A 22,832-nucleotide genomic window follows, 5' to 3' on the forward strand; every position below is an offset into this window, starting at 1 on the left:
ATTGCCACAAGACCAGTATTGGACTCAACAATTTTACAATCATTGTTCAGCAGTTTCTTTGCCACACAAACCCAATGGATTGATCCTGTGATAAGGGCAGGGATTTACAAACCTGGTTGAAGTCTACCCTGAAGATGACCCTCAACAGAAAAATTTAAAGTTGCATGAATACTTGGGGCTTGGGGGGTGAAGGGGGGAAGGTATAAATGTTCACCCAGCTCTGAAAAACTCACAACGGCAGGACAGCAGGTATTTTAAGAGGAACTGATCTAAGGTCTAGGATCTCTGGTGTACCTTCATGACAATTAATCCATTGCTGTGGATCCACTCTAATCTTTAAAACGGCCATTTACTGTGGATTAGCAAGTCAGCTTTTGTCCTTTTAGAGTTGGGCAAAGATCCAATCAGGATGGAGAGACTCGTTTGTGCCTACATTTCATGCTAATGGGCACAACAGTGCCAACACATTATCTAGTGAGGTTCTCAGGGCAGCTAGCACCCAATACATCAAAGGAGAAAGCTTTCAGCACCCTGGACAAGTTCCTGATGTCCTTCTCCTCTCACATGTCAATGGGATTTCCTTCTATCTTACCAGAGGAGAGGCGAGCCCCTAGTAAATCACAATTATGGCCAAAAGCTAGATCTGGGATCCCTTTCTGCAGAAAAGACAGCTGATCTTTCCAGCTGAACAGAGCCTTCTTTGTTGTTATGATGCAGCAAGTACAGACATTTCACCCAAAGAGTTGATATATATATTTATATCATTTTCAGCTGATATATTACCTGGGGTCTCCACGCGCCGGTAATGGTAGGGATTGATGCAAACTTCTTTCTGCTTCGAGCCAAATGGAAACTCGCAACATTCCAGTGGTTTCAATTCATGGTGAGACTGTAAATCGGGCCAACGCCACACTCGGCAATAGATGACGTGGGGCAGCCCCTTGCGATGAGACACCTGCAGCCTCCCATCCAAGGAGCGTGGGATTGTGACGCACTTACTAGGCTGACCAGGACAGCTCAGAGCCCTCTCAAGTTCTTCCATAGCACCTTTCTTCTTCTTCAGTTTCTTCACCAGGGAATCTACAGCCTTCTCTGCCCACTTCTCCTCTTCATCTCCTTGTTTCCAGCCCAGCAGTCTCTTCACTGCTGGGCTGGTGAAGGAGAACAATGAGCTAATAGGGGTGCTGGAGTGCATAAGAAGCAAAGATGGTGTGTAAGTGTAAACAGAAGCACAAATCTCTCTGCTGCTTACAAAGCCTGGGTGAAGTCTTCACAATATTCAGATGGGCAGGTGCCTTCACAGAAAGTCTCTTCTCCACATAACAGTCTTCCTAATCTTAGACACAGTTTGAGAACATTCCAACTGGGTGGGACTCAGACCTCTCCCCAATACCAAGAAAATGTTGATCAAGCCTGAAACAAACACACAATCCATAGTTAGGTTTAATACATTTCCTGACTTATGTTTTTAATAAAATTAGATAAAAAGAGAAATAAGTTCAAAAGTGTGTTTTTTTTCACTCTGTTTGCTATTTTGGGCCCAATGCTATCCCTGGAAGCTGGACCCTTGGTTTTTATATTTCTTGGACGTTAGACTGAGCAAAGAGTCTAGTCACTTTAACTAGTGTTTACAGTCAGCTTCCAGTGAATTCACTTCCTGTTCTCCTGTGGTGGTCAGCTTCTTGAGGGCCTTCCTTAAAGCATGGGAGGTGGAGGACCTCAAGAAGCTGACCACCACAATGCCTGTGCCCAAGAGAGTCTGTACACCCGGCACCTCACAGGGCTTTGTACCTGAGTGCTTTCCTCTGTGGACAAGGAGGAAAGGACATTTGTCATGCAGCCCCAAATCACAGTGGTCTTTGTTGTTGCCCATATGACCCTATTTGCCCAGCAGATGTACATGACAAGCACTGGGAGAAAAGATTTATCATGAAAACATGAACAGCATGAGTGAATTGAAAACAGGGAGGAAGAAACACATTTGTGTACACAAAATACACACACTTATTTCAATGCCATAGTGCCAGTCTCTGTGCTACGTTATAAATGAATTCAACAAGCCAGAATGATTTATCAAAAGAAAATCAAGTAGCTGATAAAGCAGTGAATTGTAGTTGGTCTAGGTCAGCAATTCCCAAACTTGTGTAACAACTGGATCAGTTTACCAAACAAATGGCCTGGTCCTTCCAGGAAGTGTTGAGTGCCCTCAACTCCAACTGACTGATGCTCTGCACCTCCTAGAAGCAGGTCCTAAGGCCTGTCTAAAATCACCTAGGCAAGGCTACAAGCTTCTTAATGAGGCTTTGATCCTTAATCTGTTTAGGATCCATTAACCAGGGGATGGGGCTACTTAGGGAAAACTGGGGTTTAAAAAGCCTGTGCCTAAGGGACCAGAGGAGCAAGCAAACAGGAGCAGTAAACAGGGGAGTTCTGAGAGGGAGCCAGAGAGCCAGATCCACCAAACATTCTCTAAACTTAGGCCAATAAACCACTCCCCACCCAAACCACCACAATCCACACACACACACACCAAAAAAAAGCTGCAGGAATAAAAAGAATGCAGGCAAAAGTCCAGCAGCAGAGTGGGAGCTATCTAGTTTATTGCACTGAATGTAGCAAGTATTATTACCTGCTTTGTGGGCAGATACCATATGTGTGCATTCGGTACAACGTGCTCATGGCCCTCAGAAACCGTGTATGGGCTCTTGAGACCAAAGTGGTTGAACTAGAGAAGCTAAGGGAGACAGAGAGGCACAACACAGATGAGAGTTTCCGGGACACAACAGAGTAGTCCTACCCCCAGTCTGACAGCCTCTGTGCTGTTGAGAATGAAAATCTCGGGGAAGGAGAACAGCAAAGTGGAGTGGAGGGAAACGATTCCATAGTTGGGACCTTCCTTCCAGATAATGTCGTGGTATCCTTTTGTGCTGAGGATACCTCTCCAGGGATGGAATACCAGTTATTGGGAAGAGACTGATATTAGTAATGGGGAATTTGATCTTTAGAAATATAGATAGCTGGGTTTGTGGTGACCAAGACAAACGCATGGTGACTTGCCTGCGGGGTACAAAGATTGTGGATCTCGAGACACCTAGATAGGCTTATATGCAGTGCTGGGAAGGAGCCAGTGGTCGTGGTATGTGTATGCACCAATGACATAGAGAAGGATAGGAGATAGGTCCTGAAGGCCAAATTGAGGCTGCTAGGTAAGATATTGAAGTCCAGAACCTCCAAGATAACATTCTTTGAAATGCTTCCAGTTCCATGTGTAGGGCCAGTTAGACAGGCAAAACTGCAGAAGATGATGATGGTGCAGGAAGGGTTATAGGTTTATTAGGAACTGTGGAACATTTGGGAAAGGAGGAGCCTATACAGGAAGGATGGGCTCCACCTAAACCAAAATGGCACCAGATTGCTGGCATGTAAAATTAAAAAGGTCATAGAGGAATTTTTAAACTACAGGCTAGGGTAAAGCTGAGAGGTGCAGAGGAGCAAACAGTTTGGACAGAGACATACCATAGGGGAGGCTGTATTAACAAGGATTTGCTATATCCTAGTAAAGAGAAGAGGATAGAATTTTATAAGTAAAGCTAGGAAATGCAGAGAAAAAACAGTCATATGACAAAATGTCCCATTCAATTACATCACATGAAAGCAGACAACTAAAAAGTGACAAATTATATAAGTGCTTGTATACAAATGCTGAAGTCTAAATACTTCTAAACAGATGGGTAAACCTAGTATTAAGCGAGGATATTGATAGAATAGGCATCACAGAAACTTGGTGGAATGACGACAATCAACAGGACATGGTAAAACCAGGGGACAAAAATACATAGGAATTACAGAGTAGGTTATGCTGGTGGGGGAGTGGCACTGTATGTGAAAGCATAGAGTCAAATACACCAAAAAGCTTAAATGAATCAAACTGTACCATAGAATTTCTATGGATAGAAATTGAAGAGTACAGAAGTAGGAATATACTACCGATGACCTGACCAGGCTGGCGATGGGGAGTGTGAAATGTCTGGGGAGGCTAGAGAGGATATAAGAATAGAGAACTCAATAATAATGTGGGATTTCAACTATCTCCATATTGACTGGGAACATGTCACCTCAGGAAGGGATGCAGAGAGAACGTTTCTAGACACCTTAAATGGCTGCTTCTTGGAGCAGCTAGTCCTGGAACCCACAATGGGAGAGGCAATTCTTGATTTAGTCTTAAGTGGAGCACAGGATCTGACCCAAGAGGGTGAATATAGCTGAACCACTCGGTAATAGCAACTATCATATAATTAAATTTAACATCCTCGGGGGGAAAGAAATACCAAAGGAAGCCAGCAAAGTAATGTTTAACTTCAGAAAGGGGGACTACCCAAAAATAAGGAAGCTAGTTGAAACAGAAATTAAAAGGTACAGTCACAAGAGTGAAATGCCTGCAAGCTGCATGGATTTTTTTTTTTTTTTTAAAAAACACCATAATATACGTTCAAACTAAATATACCCCACAAATTTAAAAAAAAACAGTACGAAAGACCCAAAAGAAAATGCCACCATAGCTTAAAAAAAAAAAAAAAGAGTAAAAGTGGCAGTTAAAGGCAACAAACCTCCTTTAAAAACTGGAAGTCAAATATTACTGGAGGAAAACAGAAAGGAGCATAAACTCTGTCAAGTGTAAAAGTATAATTAGGCAGGCCAAATAAGAATTTGAAGAAGAATTAGAAAAAAAGACACAAAAACTAATAGTAAATTTTTTAAGTACACCAGAAGTAGGAAGCCTGCCAAACAATCAGTGGGGCCGCTGGACGATTGAGGTGCTAAAGGAGCACTCAAGAAAGACAAGGCCATTGCAGAGAAACTAAATGAAAACTTTGCATCAGTCTTCACTGCAGAGGATGAGAGGGAGATTCCCACACCTGAGCCATTTGTTTTAGGTGACAAATCTGAGGAACTGTCCCAGACTGAGATGTCAATAAAGGAGGTTTTGGAACAAATTGGTAAATTAAACACCAATAAGTCTCCAGGACCAGATGGTATTCACCCAAGAGTTCTGAAGGAACTCAAGTATAAAATTGCAGAACTACTTAGTGCGGTATGTAACCTATCACTCAAATCAGCTTCGTGTGATTCTGATGCTTTAAAAAAGGCTCTAGGGGCACTACTGGCAATTACAGCCCAGTAAGCCTGAAATCAGTACCAGGCAAATTGGTTGAAACGATAATGAAGCACAGAATTATCCGAAACATAGATGAATATAATTTATTGGAGAAGAGTCAAGACAGCTTTTGTAAAGAGAAATCATGCCTTACCAATCTATTAGAATTCTTTGAGGGGAGTCAACAAACATAGGAACTAGAGTGATCCTGTGGTGATAGTGTATTTGGACTTTCAGAAAGCTTTTGACAAAGTCCCTCACAAAAGGCTCTTAAACAAACAACGCAGTCATGAAATAAGAGGGAATGTCCACTCATGGATCAGTAACTGGTGAAAGATAGGAAACAAAGGGTAAGATAGGAATATATAGTCAGTTTTCAGAATGGAGAGAGGAACCAGCAGTATCCCCCAAGGATCTATACTGGGACCAGTGTTGTTCAACATATTCGTAAATGGTTTGGAAAAAGGGGTAAACAGTGAGGTGGCAAAGTTTGCAGATAATACAAAATTAGTCAAGACAGTTAAGTTCAAAGTAGTCTGCGAAGAGTTACAAAGGAATCTCACAAAAGTGGGCAACAAATTGGCAGATAAAATTCAGTTCTGATAAGTGCAAAGTAATGCATATTGGAAAACACAATCTCAACTATACATACAAAATGAAGCAGTCTAAATTAGCTGTTTCCACAATAACTCCAAGATCTCTTTCTTGAGTGATTAGTTCCTGAAAACATCCATTCAATGTGCAGCAGCAGTCAAAAAAAGCGAACAATGTTAGGAACCATTAGTTGTATGCAGTGTTGTAGCGGTGTCAGTCCTAGGATATTAGAGAGACAAGATGAGTGAGTTAATATGAGAAGAGTTCTGTGTAGCGCAAAAGCTTGTCTCTCTCACCAACAGAGGTTGGTCCAATAAAAGATATTAACTCAACTACCTTGTCTCTCTAGGAACCATTAGGAAAGGGATAGATGATAAGTCAGTAATCATAATGCCACTGTATAAATCAGTGGTACCTCCACACCTTGAATACTGCATGCAGTTCTGGTCACCCCACATAGGTGCTGGAATTAGGAGTGCTGGGGATGCAGCAGCTTGAAGTGGTTCCCATCATAAACAGGGTTTACAGTTTGGTTCAATGGCTCTCAGCAGCCCCACTATACAAATTGTTCCAGCACCCCGTCACCTTATCTCAAAAAAGCTAATATTAGAAATGGAAAAGGTACAGAGAAAGGCAACAAAAATTATTATGGGTACGGAAGAGTTTCCCTATGAGGAGAGATTAAAAAGTGTTTAACTGTTCCGCGTGGAAAAGAGACAACTAAAGGGGGGGAAATAATAGAGGTCTATAAAATCATGAATGATGTGGAGAAAAAAAAAAAGTGTTATTTACCTCTTCACATAACACAAGAACTAGAGGTCACCCAATGAAATGAAGAGGCAGCAGGTTTAAAACAAACAAAAAGTATTTCTTCACACAATGCACAGTCAACCTGTTGCCAGGGAATGTTGTGAAGGCCAAAACTATAACTGGTTTCAGAAAAGAATTAGGTAAGTTCATGGAGGATAGGTCTATCAGTGGGTATTAGTCAAGATGGTCAGGGATGCAATCCCATGCTCTGGATATCCCTAGGCCTTTGACTGCCAGATGCTGGGTCTTCTAGACAACAGGGGGTGGATTACTTGATAATTGCCCTGTTCTGTTCATTCTCTTTGAAGCATCTGGCGTTGTCTACTGTCAGAAGACAGGATACTGGGCTAGACAGACCTTTGGTCTGACCCAGCAGTCAGATATCCAGACTCTACTCTATACACAGCTATTGAGTTTGGGCTGCTCCAAATTCCAGCCTCATGAGAGAAAGCAAAAACCTGAGCAAGGAGCAATGGTCTCAAGTTGCAGTGTGGGAGGTTAAGGTTAGATATTAGGAAAAACGTTTTCACTAAGAGTGTGGTGAAGCACTGGAATGCGTTACCTAGGGAGGAATCTCCTTCCTTTGAGGTTTTTAAGGTCAGGCTTGACAAAGCCCTGGCTGGGATGATTTAGTTGGGGATTGGTCCTGCTTCAAGCAGGGGGTTGGACTAGATGACCTCCTGAGGTCCCTTCCAACCCTGATATTCTATGATTCTATGAATGGGAAGGAGCACTGATGATGACTAGTGGATCAGGCCCTACGGCAGGAATGGGGAACCTAGAGAGCCAATGACTAAATCCTGCTGTATCAGTACGGTTGTAAGTACTGTATCAGTACGGTTGCGAAGCCAGAGCTTCGCGAACCAGCTGAGCGGCGGCGAACCAGCTGAGCAGCGGGGACAGCAGAGCAGCTCACAGCAGGAGTTTGCCTGGGAGTTCACCTGGAGGGAGCCCAGTGAGGCTTACGTCTTGCAAACTGCTCTGAGGAAGCTCGTAGTAGGAAGGTGATATGGAAGGGGGGGGGGTTCAGCTGTTGTGACCTGCACTGGATGTGCCATGTTTGTCTTTCTTCCACAGGACAGAAGTGACTTTGTCTGTACAAAGTGCAAGCTGGTCTCCATATTGGAAGAGAAGATTGAAGGTCTGGAGCAACAGATAACAACCCTGCGTTGCATACGGGAAACTGAGGATTTTCTGGATGAAACTCAGGATAGGCTTCTAGGGGCACAAAGCTCTACAGATATAGAGCAGGTTGCACAGAGGAGCCAAGAGGCCAGTGAAGAAGCTTGGCAACATGTGACCTCCAGAAGAAGAAGGGGGAATGTCCGGGTTCCAGTAACACAGACACAGGTAACTAACCGCTTTCATGTTCTCTCCACAGGTATCGTTGCGGAGAGTGGACCAGATGATATGTCTGGGGCGAGAAAGCAGAAGGAGACTCCGCTGGTTGGAAGGCATGAGATGCGATGTCCTGAGGTTGGGGGTTCCACGACCACCACTCCCAAGAGGAGAAGGCGGGTGGTGGTGGTCGGGGACTCTCTCCTCCGGGGGACTGAGTCATCTATCTGCCGCCCTGACCGGGAAAACCGAGAAGTCTGCTGCTTGCCAGGGGCTAAGATTCGCAATGTGACGGAGAGACTGCCGAGACTCATCAAGCCCTCGGATCGCTACCCCTTCCTGCTTCTCCACGTGGGCACCAATGATACTGCCAAGAATGACCTTGAGCGGATCACTGCGGACTATGTGGCTCTAGGAAGAAGGATAAAGGAGTTGGAGGCGCAAGTGGTGTTCTCGTCCATCCTCCCCGTGGAAGGAAAAGGCCTAGGTAGGGAGCGTCGAATCGTGGAAGTCAACGAATGGCTACGCAGGTGGTGTCGGAAAGAAGGCTTTGGTTTCTTTGACCATGGGATGGTGTTCCATGAAGGAGGAGTGCTGGGCAGAGACGGGCTCCATCTTACGAAGAGAGGGAAGAGCATCTTTGCCAGCAGGCTGGCTAACCTAGTGAGGAGGGCTTTAAACTAGGTTCACCGAGGGAAGGAGACCAAAGCCCTGAGGTAAGTGGGAAAGCGGGATACCGGGAGGAAGCACAGGCAGGAATGTCTGTGAGTGGAGGGCTCCTGCCTCATACTGGGAATGAGGGGCGATCAACAGGTTATCTCAAGTGCTTATATACAAATGCACAAAGCCTTGGAAACAAGCAGGGAGAACTGGAGGTCCTGGTGATGTCAAGGAACTATGACGTGATCGGAATAACAGAGACTTGGTGGGATAACTCACATGACTGGAGTACTGTCATGGATGGTTATAAACTGTTCAGGAAGGACAGGCAGGGCAGAAAAGGTGGGGGAGTAGCCCTGTATGTAAGGGAGCAGTATGACTGCTCAGAGCTCCGGTACGAAACTGCAGAAAAACCTGAGTGTCTCTGGATTAAGTTTAGAAGTGTGTGCAACAAGAGTGATGTAGTGGTGGGAGTCTGCTATAGACCACCGGACCAGGGGGATGAGGTGGATGAGGCTTTCTTCCGGCAGCTCACGGAAGCTACTAGATCGCATGCCCTGATTCTCATGGGTGACTTTAATTTTCCTGATATCTGCTGGGAGAGCAATACAGCGGCGCATAGACAATCCAGGAAATTTTTGGAAAGCGTAGGGGACAATTTCCTGATGCAAGTGCTAGAGGAGCCAACTAGGGGGGGCGCTTTTCTTGACCTGCTGCTCACAAACCGGGTAGAATTAGTGGGGGAAGCAAAAGTGGATGGGAATCTGGGAGGCAGTGACCATGAGTTGGTTGAGTTCAGGATCCTGATGCAGGGAAGAAAGGTAAGCAGCAGGATACGGACCCTGGACTTCAGGAAAGCAGACTTCGACTCCCTCAGGGAACGGATGGCCAGGATCCCCTGGGGGACTAACTTGAAGGGGAAAGGAGCCCAGGAGAGCTGGCTGTATTTCAAGGAATCCCTGTTGAGGTTACAGGGACAAACCATCCCAATGAGTCGAAAGAATAGTAAATATGGCAGGCGACCAGCTTGGCTTAATGGTGAAATCCTAGCGGATCTTAAACATAAAAAAGAAGCTTACAAGAAGTGGAAGGTTGGACATATGACCAGGGAAGAGTATAAAAATATTGCTCGGGCATGTAGGAATGTTATCAGGAGGGCCAAATCGCACCTGGAGCTGCAGCTAGCGAGAGATGTCAAGAGTAACAAGAAGGGTTTCTTCAGGTATGTTGGCAACAAGAAGAAAGCCAAGGAATGTGTGGGCCCCTTACTGAATGAGGGAGGCAACCTAGTGACAGAGGATGTGGAAAAAGCTAATGTACTCAATGCTTTTTTTGCCTCTGTTTTCACTAACAAGGTCAGCTCCCAGACTGCTGCGCTGGGCATCACAAAATGGGGAAGAGATGGCCAGCCCTCTGTGGAGATAGGAGGTGGTTAGGGACTATTTAGAAAAGCTGGACGTGCACAAGTCCATGGGGCCGGACGAGTTGCATCCGAGAGTGCTGAAGGAATTGGCGGCTGTGATTGCAGAGCCATTGGCCATGATCTTTGAAAACTCGTGGCGAACCGGAGAAGTCCCGGATGACTGGAAAAAGGCTAATGTAGTGCCAATCTTTAAAAAAGGGAAGAAGGAAGATCCTGGGAACTACAGGCCAGTCAGCCTCACTTCAGTCCCTGGAAAAATCATGGAGAAGGTCCTCAAAGAATCAATCCTGAAGCACTTGCATGAGAGGAAAGTGATCAGGAACAGCCAGCATGGATTCACCAAGGGAAGGTCATGCCTGACTAATCTAATTGCCTTTTATGATGAGATTACTGGTTCTGTGGATGAAGGGAAAGCAGTGGATGTATTGTTTCTTGACTTTAGCAAAGCTTTTGACACGGTCTCCCACAGTATTCTTGTCAGCAAGTTAAGGAAGTATGGGCTGGATGAATGCACTACAAGGTGGGTAGAAAGCTGGCTAGATTGTCGGGCTCAACGGATAGTGATCAATGGCTCCATATCTAGTTGGCAGCCGGTATCAAGTGGAGTACCCCAGGGGTCGGTCCTGGGGCCGGTTTTGTTCAATATCTTCATAAATGATCTGGAGGATGGTGTGGATTGCACTCTCAGCAAATTTGCGGATGATACTAAACTGGGAGGAGTGGTAGATACGCTGGAGGGGAGGGATAGGATACAGAAAGACCTAGACAAATTGGAGGATTGGGCCAAAAGAAATCTGATGAGGTTCAATAAGGATAAGTGCAGGGTCCTGCACTTAGGACGGAAGAACCCAATGCACAGCTACAGACTAGGGACCGAATGGCTAGGCAGCAGTTCTGCGGAAAAGGACCTAGGGGTGACAGTGGACGAGAAGCTGGATATGAGTCAGCAGTGTGCCCTTGTTGCCAAGAAGGCCAATGGCATTTTGGGATGTATAAGTAGGGGCATAGCGAGCAGTTCGAGGGACGTCATCGTCCCCCTCTATTCGACATTGGTGAGGCCTCATCTGGAATACTGTGTCCAGTTTTGGGCCCCACACTTCAAGAAGGATGTGGATAAATTGGAGAGAGTCCAGCGAAGGGCAACAAAAATTATTAGGGGACTGGAACACATGAGTTATGAGGAGAGGCTGAGGGAGCTGGGATTGTTTAGCCTGCAGAAGAGAAGAATGAGGGGGGATTTGATAGCTGCTTTCAACTACCTGAAAGGGGGTTCAAAAGAGGATGGCTCTAGACTGTTCTCAATGGTAGCAGATGACAGAACGAGGAGTAATGGTCTCAAGTTGCAGTGGGGGAGGTTTAGATTGGATATTAGGAAAAACTTTTTCACTAAGAGGGTCGTGAAACACTGGAATGCGTTACCTAGGGAGGTGGTAGAATCTCCTTCCTTAGAGGTTTTTAAGGTCAGGCTTGACAAAGCCCTGGCTGGGATGATTTAACTGGGAATTGGTCCTGCTTTGAGCAGGGGGTTGGACTAGATGACCTTCTGGGGTCCCTTCCAACCCTGATATTCTATGATTCTAAGTACTGCTATAGGCTGATGGAGAAAATGGGGCACATTTCTTATCTGAGGGGTGTCCCCAGGCATTAATGTATGTAAACAACTGTTCTTGATAAGGTAATGTAATTTTACAATTAGCAGATCTGAAGCATACGTGGAATACAAACTCACATACGTAAGAATATTGTTCTGAGATTTTTTTCCATTTTGAACAAGGTTTTAAATAAACACATTAATCTCTTCCAGTCAAATTAAATAATTCAACAGTGACCTCAGCATGAGTCTGAACACTATTGTTGTTAGTGGGAGAGAAGCCAAGGGTACATGTATAAAAGCAAAAGCAGTGCTCTGCAAACCATGTGATGAAGTCTAAGATAAGGCTATATTGTACGATTTCCTTTCGTGCTCCTTCCTTTCTCTCTTAAAACAAGAATAAAAAAAAAAATCTAAATGATCATGCAAAGCATAAATGGTATTAAATGCTGCTTTTAGATATACATATCCCATACTGCTATTGACTAATATTATCATCAGAGCATCCTACCTCAGTGCTATTAGATTACAGAATACTGCAGGCTGCTCGGCAGACTAAACCATTTGTTCCTGTGCCTGGATGTTCCATTAGGAAATACTTAGGCAGCTTCTCTGCTATAGTGCTGTAAAGACAGAAATATGGTAATTTACAACTTAATTTAATTTAGACAATCTTTTAGGACCACATTTGTTTCAGACCTAAGCATCTTGTATCGAGCAACTTATACTGGCAGTGGGTGCCTGCAGCACTGCCAGGTTAAAGTTCTAACATGCTTGAAGCAATGCTTGAGTCTGACATGTTCCCAGCGTTGATAGTCTGACATGTTTTCCTATGCGGATGACCTGAGTCCATGGGCAAAGCGTGCCACAACTCTGATCAAACTCTACAGTTTTACGAAGTCACGAGCTTTGCCATCTGAGATCCAGTGTTGCCACCAGTTCTGGTCTTACTGTCTTTGAATTTCGAGCTTTGTGGTGATAGCACATGCAACACTTGTGTGAATACCTTGCATTCAGTCGATAGTTATTTCTCTGGCATACCTCACTTTCCATAGAGCCCAGGGTGGAAGGGTAAGACAGCATGAAGCCATATTACTTTTCCACAGACTCCTTCTGTGATAGGAAGACCCTTTAAGAAGGACCCAAAGGCTGTTGCAGGCCACAGAATACCCCGGCAGTGTGGCTCTATTGAAGCCATGCTGCTAGGGACCCTGACACTAAGAGGAGAGGACTGCAAAGGACACAGAACCATCACACACTTGCTGTTTTGTGACCTGATCCAACTCCCAATGAAGTCAGTGAAAAGGCATCTAGTAATGTAATGAAAGCTGCATCAGTTTGTCCAGTAGCAGCACACAGCCCTGGCATGGTAGAGCCCTGTAGTCAGGAATGACTCTTGGGAGTCTCAGACTCTGGGACAATTCAAGTAGAGCACACCGAAGAAATGGTGCAGCCATTGGAACTTACTCCGGCACAGAGGACTAGCACAAGGCTTATGCATCACTTATGACCCATTTAAATCCAATTTTGAGGAGTTTAGTGGTGCATAGCCCTTGTGCTGATCTTCTACACAGCGGTGGATTTCACCCAGCAGGTATCATCTGCTCTTGTTGAGGTCAATGGGAAAAGTTCCACTGGCCTTATCGGAAACAGGACATGGCTACAAGCTACTGTGTAGAGAGCAAATCCAGTTTTGCCTAATGCTGTGTACATACGTATCTACAGTAAGAACTGCGCCCAACTGCACATCCATCTAGGACACAGCGTACAATGCTCTTGCTCTCACTGTACACCCAACCGACTGACTCACAAGCAGCATGGGTACCCGTCTAGAAAAAGACTGCTGTCATCAGCCTCGGTGTCACTGAAACCGCTAAATATGTGCCCAGAGAAGATATTCTCAGAGGGCTGTCTAGACATACACTGTGCAGTGCTTTGGGATCACATATTCCTAGACACTGGGAAACAGTGAATCTATAAGACAGCAACTAAACCTCCACAAAAATCAAAGGGAAAAGGAACCATCTGCAGAGAAAATGTCTCAAATATAAAGGACTGTGTGTTTAAAGCGATACTATCTGTACGTTTCCTACATACTACTGTTACAGCTAACACCTCAGATTACTGTAACTAAAAGAGATCATAGGGAAAGAGTGTTTTTCCCCCCAGGGTTTTTCTAAATGTGTGCATTTGACACCACTCTGTGTATATTCTGTTTCATTGCAGTTAGTTCCCCCTGTTCTTTGTGCAGGTCTTTCACACAGCAGCAAAGGACAAAAAAAAACAATTTTTAAAATATGAAAATGTGGTAAAGTCAAAATTAGTACAATGCTTTATCATAATTAGCTTTTATATAGTGTTTTTCATCAGTAGATCTCACAGAAAGCAGGAAATCAGTATCATTATCTCCATTGTACAGATGGAAAATTGAGGCAGAGAGGTGAACTGAGATCAGTGGGAGAACTGGGAACAGAATCCAGGTCCCAGAGTGTGAGTCCAGAGATGTATCCACTAGGCTACACTAACTCCCATAACAAGGTACAGTTGAGAGGCATGGAAATAAAGCTGAGGGGATGAGTAAGACAGAAAAACCATTTTGAAAGGGAAGAAAGGGAAACTAGGAAAGCACACAAGACAGGAGGAAAAAAGCTGAAGGGAAGGAAAAAATACGAGGTAAGATGGAAGAATCCTATTGCAGCTTCAGATTAAACATAAAGATGAAAGGAGGCCTGCAGCTGAAGGGAATTCAGTGACCCACACATTAAGTTTATTTTTAAGTAGCCTGTATTTTGAAGCCTGTGAATTTCAGTTTCAGACTATCTACACAGTTGAACACTAGGCCCCACCCTCCTTTATCATTTACAATTTCTAAGCCCTGTCTAACATATCTGAACATGGATACCCTTTAATCTAGCTTTAGTTGTTTATACTAACTATGACTTGAGAGAAGGATTTTTGATAATAGTAATTCTAAACCTTGTCTTTTTGTCACATGTACATGCAAATACTAGCAAAGCAGCTGGGGTGAAATCCTCACCCTATTGAAAGCAGTGCGGGTTCTGCTACTGAATTCAATACAGTGAGGATTTCACCCCAGAAATTTTACCCTTAAAGAATTCTCTCACTCACTCACCTTTGAATGACACGTAGTGTGATGAGAGAGCTCTTCACTCCTTTCTCCCTGAGCACTGTAATCAGTCCTGGATCTCTACCCCTGACTCTCAAACTACTTCAGCTGTTTGGTACTGCTAGTGACTCCCCATGCCTGATGGAAGGGAAGTCAGCCGCTTCTATAGCACCAGACCTCTTAGCTTGGAACCTGCAGGGCCTTCTCAGGGTACATCTATACTGCAATAAAAGACTCGCGGCGTGGCTATGGCTGGCCCAAGTCAACTGACTCGGGCTCACGGGGTTTGGGCCCTGCGGTTAAAAACTGCAATGGAGATGTTTGGGCTTGGGCTGGAGCGCAAGCTCTGAAAATGCATGAAGGGGGTGGGTCTCAGAACCTGGGCTCCAACCTGAGCCTGAACAATAGAGTCGTGGGGTTTTTACTGCAACATAAACATACCTTTTAGGGGCTGGTGTCTGGGACTGAGGAGGGGACAGGTTCTCCCAATCTAGCAAAGAATCCAGATAATAAGGCTAACTTAACTTTCTTACACAGCTCCTTTCGCCATGGAAACTTAAAGGGGGTGAGAGTCTCAGGGCAGCTTCAGGCTGGAGCAGCAGTGAGCTCTTGAGCCAGTATGGAAGCACTCGGCATTCATGAAGACATCTCTGTGCCTCCAATGACATCTGTGTAGGAGTCACACCACCCATAGGAGCTTCCGGACTCAACCCTCTGGTATGTTCACTGGGGTCAAATCTCCTCTCTCTGCACGAAGACTCTGGAGGAATTCTGGGCCTTTCAGATTTCTTTACATGGCATTCTTCCGAACCCTGTCATTATATAAAGTCTTTCCATCCACTTACTGCTGATTCACACAAACAGGGCCCAATCCTGCAGCCCTTCCAAAACCCACTGTAATCAATGGTAGCTCCAGATACAGAGCTTGCAGGATCAGGCCCAAAGTAAGTATCCGTTGTCTTCATCAGAGCAATATCCGTCTCAGATCTTACAGTTTACTGCTGTGATGGGAGGAGCAAAGCAAGAGAATCACGATGGACCCATAGTGAGGCAGAGTGGCCCCCCTTCACTACAGAGGGGGTTAACTCCCCATGGTGGGAGTAGTTAATATCACCCTGCCCCCCCTTGCAGGAACTGCACAGGCAGGACAGGAAGTATAAGAGTAGGGCTCTGCAGCTCAGTTGGGGCCAGACCAGGGAAGGAGGCAGACGATCCCTCCCAGAGAGCCAAGCCCTCAGCAGAATCTAGGACCAGCCGTCAGGAAGAAAGTCCGCCCACTGCCCCAGGAGACAAAAGACCCTGAGAAGACACCAGAGTAAGGGTCGCCTGACTGTAAATCCGAGCGCCAGAGCCCAGTGGTGACGGAGCAGTGACGGAGCAGAGCCAGCCAGAACCAGTAGGAAGTAGCCCTGAGAAACAAGAGGTTGGCCCCAGTTGCGCTGCCGCGATATGAGGCAGCAACCACATGTTTCCCTGTGGAGGGATTAGCCTGACCAGATAGCAAGTGTGAAAAATCAGGACAAGGGTGAGGGGGTAATAGGCGCCTATATAAGAAAAAGCCCCAAATATCGGGACTGTCCCTATAAAATCCCGCCTACAGTGACAGTCACCCTAGGTGGGATTGCCCACTCCTACCCGGGCCCTGGGCTGGGACCTGGTAGAGCAGGTCCCCTTAGCCTCTGACCCCAGTCCTGTATGCGGGGCTGGACGCACACTAACCTTTAGGCAAGAAAGCTGAAGTAGACCGTTGCTGTTTGCCCCCATTAGGAGGCTAAGGGCCATAAACTGTTTAAGTGCATAGCCCACGCCTAGAAGGCCCGGCCCATAGATTTCTGTTCACTCTGGCCAGGAGAACAGGACTACTGGCTCATCGGGGTGTGCTGAACCCTCCTTCTGGAGACCTGAACTGCTATTCAGCCAACTTGCATGGCCGCAGGTCAGACCCGGTAGGCATGCTCACTTCCTGATGCCATCAGAAGGAGTGTCCCTGACCCCAAGAGGGAAGAACACTACAAGGTGGTGGAGAACTCAGGCATCATCCCACCCCTGAGTCAAGGGGATGAGCCAAGGGCTAACCAGAGACCACCCCACAGAAGGGGGACAGAAAGAGATCCCACCGTGGTGGATATAGAGAAGCCGATAAAGTGACTTGCGGAAAGCCAGCAGCAGCTCCTTCAACAGCTGGGCAGTCAGAAGCAACAAGAGAGTTGGGGGCCCAGCACCAGAACCAGCAGCAAATGCCTGCAGCAGCTCGCTACCCTACTATCAACACCAGTTGCCCCTAACCCTGGTGGAAAAGCAACTGATGCTTGGCTAAGATGGGCCCCAACAACAATCCGGAGGCCTTTCTTGTCATGTTTGAGTGGCCCACCTCAGGAGCCAACTGGCCCCCTGAGCAGTGGGCCACCCTTTTGGCTCCATACCTAATGGGTCCAGCCCAAGCTGCGTACCACAGACTCCTGGTGGTTGACGCCCAAGACTATGGGTGCCTGAAAAGTGATGCCCTCGACATCACGTCAAGACATATCAGTGACGACTGTGCGGAAAGCCATACCCACCCAGGGCCAGGCTGAGGATGGTTGCACAACGTCTCAAGGATGCATGCTGGCAGTGGTTACAATCTGAGGGCTTGTCTACACTTACCGGATGATCGATGCTATTGCTCGATGATCGATGCATAAGCTATTGCATCGCTTAATTCGACTTTTCCCTTTGGTGTAAACAAGGCATGACTGGCATACTAGGGCCAAGGTCACCGAACAGGTGGTGCTGGAACAATTTATGCACATCCTCCCGGCACAAGGAAGCATACGGATCCTTCGCCACCGGCCAGTGACCCTGAACGCGGCAGTCACGCTCATGGAGAATTTTTTGGCCATGAGATCCCCGTCAACCCCAGAGTTCATGCTTCCACCCTGATGACTTCGCTACCAAGAGAAGAGAGGACCCGAAGCCAGTGAACAGCCCCAGGCCCGGCCCAAAATGCCACGACAGACAGGACTTCACCAACCCCCAATGATCACCCAACATCTAGGGCAGGGGTCTCAAACTCAAATGACCACAAGGGCCACATGAGGACTAGTACATTGGCCCGAGGGCCGCATCACTGACACCCCGCCCCCGGCTACCCCCAGCCTCGCCCCCACTCCGCCCCTGCCATGAGGCCCTACCCCTGCCCCGCCTCTTCCCACCCCTTCCCTGCCCCCATTCCAACCCCTTCCCCGAAATCCCCACCCCAACTCTGCCCCCTCCCTGCCCCCAGTGCAGGAGGGTTGCGGGGTGTGGTGGGGCTCAGGGCAGGGAGTTGAGGTGCAGAAGGTGTGCAGCATGTGGCAGGGGGCTCAGGGCAGGGGGTTGGGGTGCAGGAAGGGTGCGGGGTGTGGCAGGGGGCTCAGGCAGGGGGTTCAGTGGGCGGGTGCGCAGGGCAGCTCCCTGCCTGCCTGCCCTGCCCCCGCGCCACTCCGGGAAGCAGCCGGAACCTGGGGGAGGGGGGGGCAGAGGACTCTGTGTGTTGCCCTGGCCACACCTCCCGGTACCTCCCCCGAAGCTCCCATTGGCTGCGGTTCCCCATTCCTGAGCGCCGGGCCAGAGCTGCTCTAGATAAACGCTGGGCGGGGGGTGGAGGGGTGGGAGGGAAAGGGAGCTGGTGGGCCGCAGAAAACAACCCTGCAGGTCGCATGCAGCCCGCGTGTTTGAGACCCCTGATCTAGGGGAACCACCATGGTCCCGGACATCGTGGGGAAATCCCAAAACCTGGGCGAGTAGACCTGCTCAACAAAACCCAAGGACAGGCCCAGGTGCCCTGAAATCAGCCCATGTTTCACTTGTGGCCATTTCAGCCACCTCTGCCGGGAACGTCCAATGATGGGCTGTAACTTCTAACAGGGCTGTAACTTCCCTCAAGTCCATAAACAACCCTCCGACAAGTGGACGATCCTGATGGAGGTTAGCAGGGTGCAGGTCTCCACACTCAGACTTGAGGTCTGGGCAGACCCTCATCTGCCAAGACCTCATTAGGACCCCCAGGCCCACGAGAAGGGATCATCTGCCTCCAGTGCATTCATGGGGATGTGAAGCCCTAGCCCACTGCTCGAGTCACCAGGATGGTAAACAGTGAAACTAGGACCATGACAGGCTGTGGCCTTGAAGCTGGCATATCCAGTCATCCTCGGCTGCGACTGGGGGTGATTCATGGAGGTCCCATGTACTGCAAATCCCAAATCCAATCATCCACAGTTGGCGTTTGAGGGAGACCTCCTTGAAGGGATGAGGGAGATGCCCAGTGACCCAACCCGAGTGTCCGGGAATGTCAAGATAGCGAGCTCGACACTGCTGACAAGGGGAAAAACCCTGTGCAACCCTGTGATGAAGAGTTGCCCAATTTGGGACAGGTTTCAGCCAAGATCAACAGGAAAACCCTCATGCTTAGTTGAGCATATGAGCAGTTAGCACAGATTCATAGATATTAAGGTCAGAAGGGACCATTATGATCATCTAGTCTGACCTCCTGCACAATGCAGCCCACAGAATCTCACCCACCCACTCCTGCGATAAACCTCTCACCGATGTCTGAGCTACTGAAGTCCTCAAATCATGGTTTAAAGACTTCAAGGAGCAGTGAATCCCCCAGCAAGTGACCTGTGCCCCATGCTGCAGAGGCAGGCGAAAAACCTCCAGGGCCTCTTCCAATCTGACCTGGAGGAAAATTCCTTCCCGACCCCAAATATGGCGATCAGCTGAACCCTGAGCAGATGGGCAAGATTCACCAGCCAGACACCCAGGAAAGAATTCTCTGTAGTAACTCAGATTCCACCCCATCTAACATCCCATCACAGGCTATTGGGCCTATTTACCATGAATATTTAAAGATTAATTAATTGCTAAAATCCTATTATCCCATCATACCATCTCCTCAATAAACTTATCGAGTCTAATCTTAAAGCCAAATAGGAAAATCACGGAACCCTGCCGGGCAGCACTCCAATTCGAGTTAACAGGCGATGCCTATACCACATTGACCGCAACCCCCAGATGCAAGAAACCGGAATCAGCTGGTAGTGCCCCAGTGCCACCAACAAGCCATTCTGCAACTTGACCATGACGTCCACACCACGCAATGCTTAGCCACGAGTAGGGCACTACCAAATTCATGGCTGTGAAAAACGCATCACAGACCGTGAAATCTGGTCTTTTGTGTACTTTTACCTATACTATAGGGTGAAAGTATACAAAAGTACACAGTGTTTCTCAAACTGGGGATCCTAACCCAAAAGGGACTGCAAAGCTATTGTAGGGGGGTTGCAGTATTGTCACCCTTAACTCTGCACTGCCTTCAGAGCTGGGCATCCTGACAGCTGCTCTCCGGGCACCCAGCTCTGAAGGCAGTGCAGAAGCAAGGGTGACAATACTGCGACACCCTCTTGGGCCGGGACCTGTAGTTTGAGAAATGCTCACTTAAGGGCTATATTTTGCTGTTTTTAAATATATATTCATCCTTTGTTAAAACACAATGAAAATTAAGATTTAAATATTTGAAACCACTACATTCAAGATTTTTAGAATTCTAGGACCGTGAAATTTACAAGAACAGACCACGAATTTGGTAGGGCTGTAGGTATGCTGCCAAAGTTTCCCCCAAAAGTCCTCCAACATTGGGACCAATTCATCCCACCCCTACTCTGGCCATCTGGAAGGTCCCACAATCATCAATGCAGGTCCATTTTGAACGGTTGTATGCCTGGCAGCCACAAATGTGGGAGAGCTGGGAACAGGAACTGTCCCCAGAACAGGGCCTCCTGCAACGTCTTGCAGCCACAAGAGCAGCTGGTGAAAGTAGTGGGTCTTAGCAAGAGAAATATCTCCCCAGCACGCAGAAGGCTCAAGAGCAGACCTACAACAAGGGAGCCCGGGAGAGAACCTTCCAGCCCGGTGAGAGGGTTGTCCTCCTGCTCCCCTCAGATGAATCAAAACTGCTAACCTCACAGGGCCCTTGCCACCAGGCTATCTGCCGGCTGGGGCTGGTCACCTATGAGATCTGGCAACCAGACAAGAAAGAGAAACAGTAAGTCTACGATATAAATCTTCTAAAGCCATGGCAGAATCGAGAGGGGCTGCTAGATTGCCCCGTATGTCCCAAAGTCAGACTTCGGACCCCTCGCCCCCATCCTGACTGACACCGGAGAGCCACAGATTGGGGACAACCTGACCCAAGAACAACAAAGGCAGGTCAGGAGTCTACTAAAGGTGTTCATAGCCTGACCAGGATAGACCACCTTCACGCAGCATACGATACTGATGATGGCAGGGATGATCATCCAAGAGACCACTCGGCCCCTGCTACAAGGAACACGGAGATAGTGGAAAAGGAGGTACAAGCAACGTTGGACCTGGGGGCACTTGAAAGGTCCCAAAGCAAATGGTGCAGCCCCATCGTCCTCATCCCAAAACCTGACAGGACTCTTAGGTTTTGTATAGATTTTAGGAAGGTAAATGCCATATCCAAGTTTGAGTAAGTCAGCCGAACAGCAGTTCAGATCTCCAGCAGGAGGGTTTAGTGAACCCCCATGAGCTGGTAGTCCTGGTCGGTGGGAACAACAATAGTCTATGGGCCTGGTTCTCTGGGCAGCGCTAAGCACTTAAACAGTCTACGGCCCTCAGCCTCCTGACTGGGGCAAACAGCAAGTCTATGACTTCAGCCTTCTGGCTTAAAGGTTAGTGCACATCCAGCCCCTCATACGGAGCCAGGGTCAGGGGAACCCAGGCCTACCCTATTCCACCAGGTCCCAGCTTAGTGTACATATAAGTAGCACAATTACTCAGAATCATCTCCCTTTGATTGTACTGGCCTTCTGGGTATTAAAGTATTAACTTCTTAGGGAAACTGGTGTCCATGTCTATACATAATGAGCCACGCTTGGCTTCAGCAAGGTCTGATCTATAAGAAAACTTACATTGGCACAGCTATGTCTCTCAGATGTGTGAAAAATCCATGCCTCTGTGAGAGATAGCTATGCCAATTTAACCCTCCTGTAAACAGCACGAAGTTGATGGAAAGACTCTCCCATTGACTTAGCTACTGCCTCTCGGGGAGGTGAATTAACTACAGTGACAGGAGAACCTCTCCCATTGGCATAGGTAGTGTCTACACTGAAGTGCTACCGCATCTCAGCTGCACCACTGTAACACTTCAAAGTAGACACTACCAACGCCAACAGAAGGAGTTCGCTGGTTGCTGTAGTTAATCCTCCTCCTCCAGCAGCAGTAGCTTGGTGGATGGAAAAATTCTTCCATTGTCCTAGCGTTGTCTACCTGGGGACTTAGGCCAGCTTAACGACCCGGCTGACATAGTTAAACCGATCTAGTTTTCTAGTGTAGACCGGGCCTTTGGGGCATAGCTGGGGCTTAATTCTCCAGCTGAACCTCACATGTTGATTTCAATCAATGATCTAGACCTTTACCAGAATAAAGAACAAGGGCCCGATCATGCAGTCCTTGCTCAGGTAAAACTTCCATTTGAAGCCAATAAGGAGTTTTGTTTGATTAAGGACTGTTGGAAGGGGCTTCCCGAGACAATGAAAGAGGAGGCTTAACCAATTATTGCTATTATTTATTAGTGTTTAGACTCCCTAAATGATAGCAGGACCCCTTGGTGAATGGCACTAATAGATACACAATAAGACAAAGTCTCTTCCCTGAAGAGTTTACAACCTAAATAAACAAGACAAAGACTAGGAGAAAGGAAATATTATCCCCATTTTACAGGCAGGAAGAGTCCCAAATTCCTTGCATACCAGGCATTCCCATCTAAGTTGTAGCAATGTCCAACATTGTTCCTAAAAATGAAACAGTTGGAAAAATTAGAAAAATAGAGTTAATGATTTTTAAAATAAATGCTGGCCCTTCTCAAATGAAGTGCACATCCAAATGCCATAATGACAAACACTTACAGGAAGAAGGGTACTGCAAAAGTATTTCAGTGTCAGGGCTGAGCTAGAATGTATTTCCATAGTAATCAGATCCTGTAATCCTTCTGATCAATTACTGGGATTCCTGGAGATTTTCCCACACAACCATTTTAGGAAAAGGAATAGCTCAGAATTAGATGTTCAACCTATTGTAATGGAGATATACGTAA

General features: G+C 47.0%; 1 protein-coding gene across 1 annotated transcript in view; it reads right to left on the reverse strand.

The window, feature by feature from the left end:
* The window catches only part of SMAD9 (SMAD family member 9), a 68,829-nt gene that overhangs the window by 40,996 nt on the left and 5,001 nt on the right, over positions 1-22,832 (reverse strand). The window contains exon 2 of the mRNA XM_073342126.1: positions 784-1,413. Within this exon, the coding sequence (XP_073198227.1) occupies positions 784-1,195 (412 nt within the window). The 5' untranslated portion in view covers positions 1,196-1,413. The remainder of the gene's footprint in view (positions 1-783; positions 1,414-22,832) is intronic.

Source organism: Lepidochelys kempii, chromosome 1 (genome assembly GCF_965140265.1).
Source record: "Lepidochelys kempii isolate rLepKem1 chromosome 1, rLepKem1.hap2, whole genome shotgun sequence".
NCBI classification, from domain to species: Eukaryota; Metazoa; Chordata; order Testudines; family Cheloniidae; genus Lepidochelys; species Lepidochelys kempii.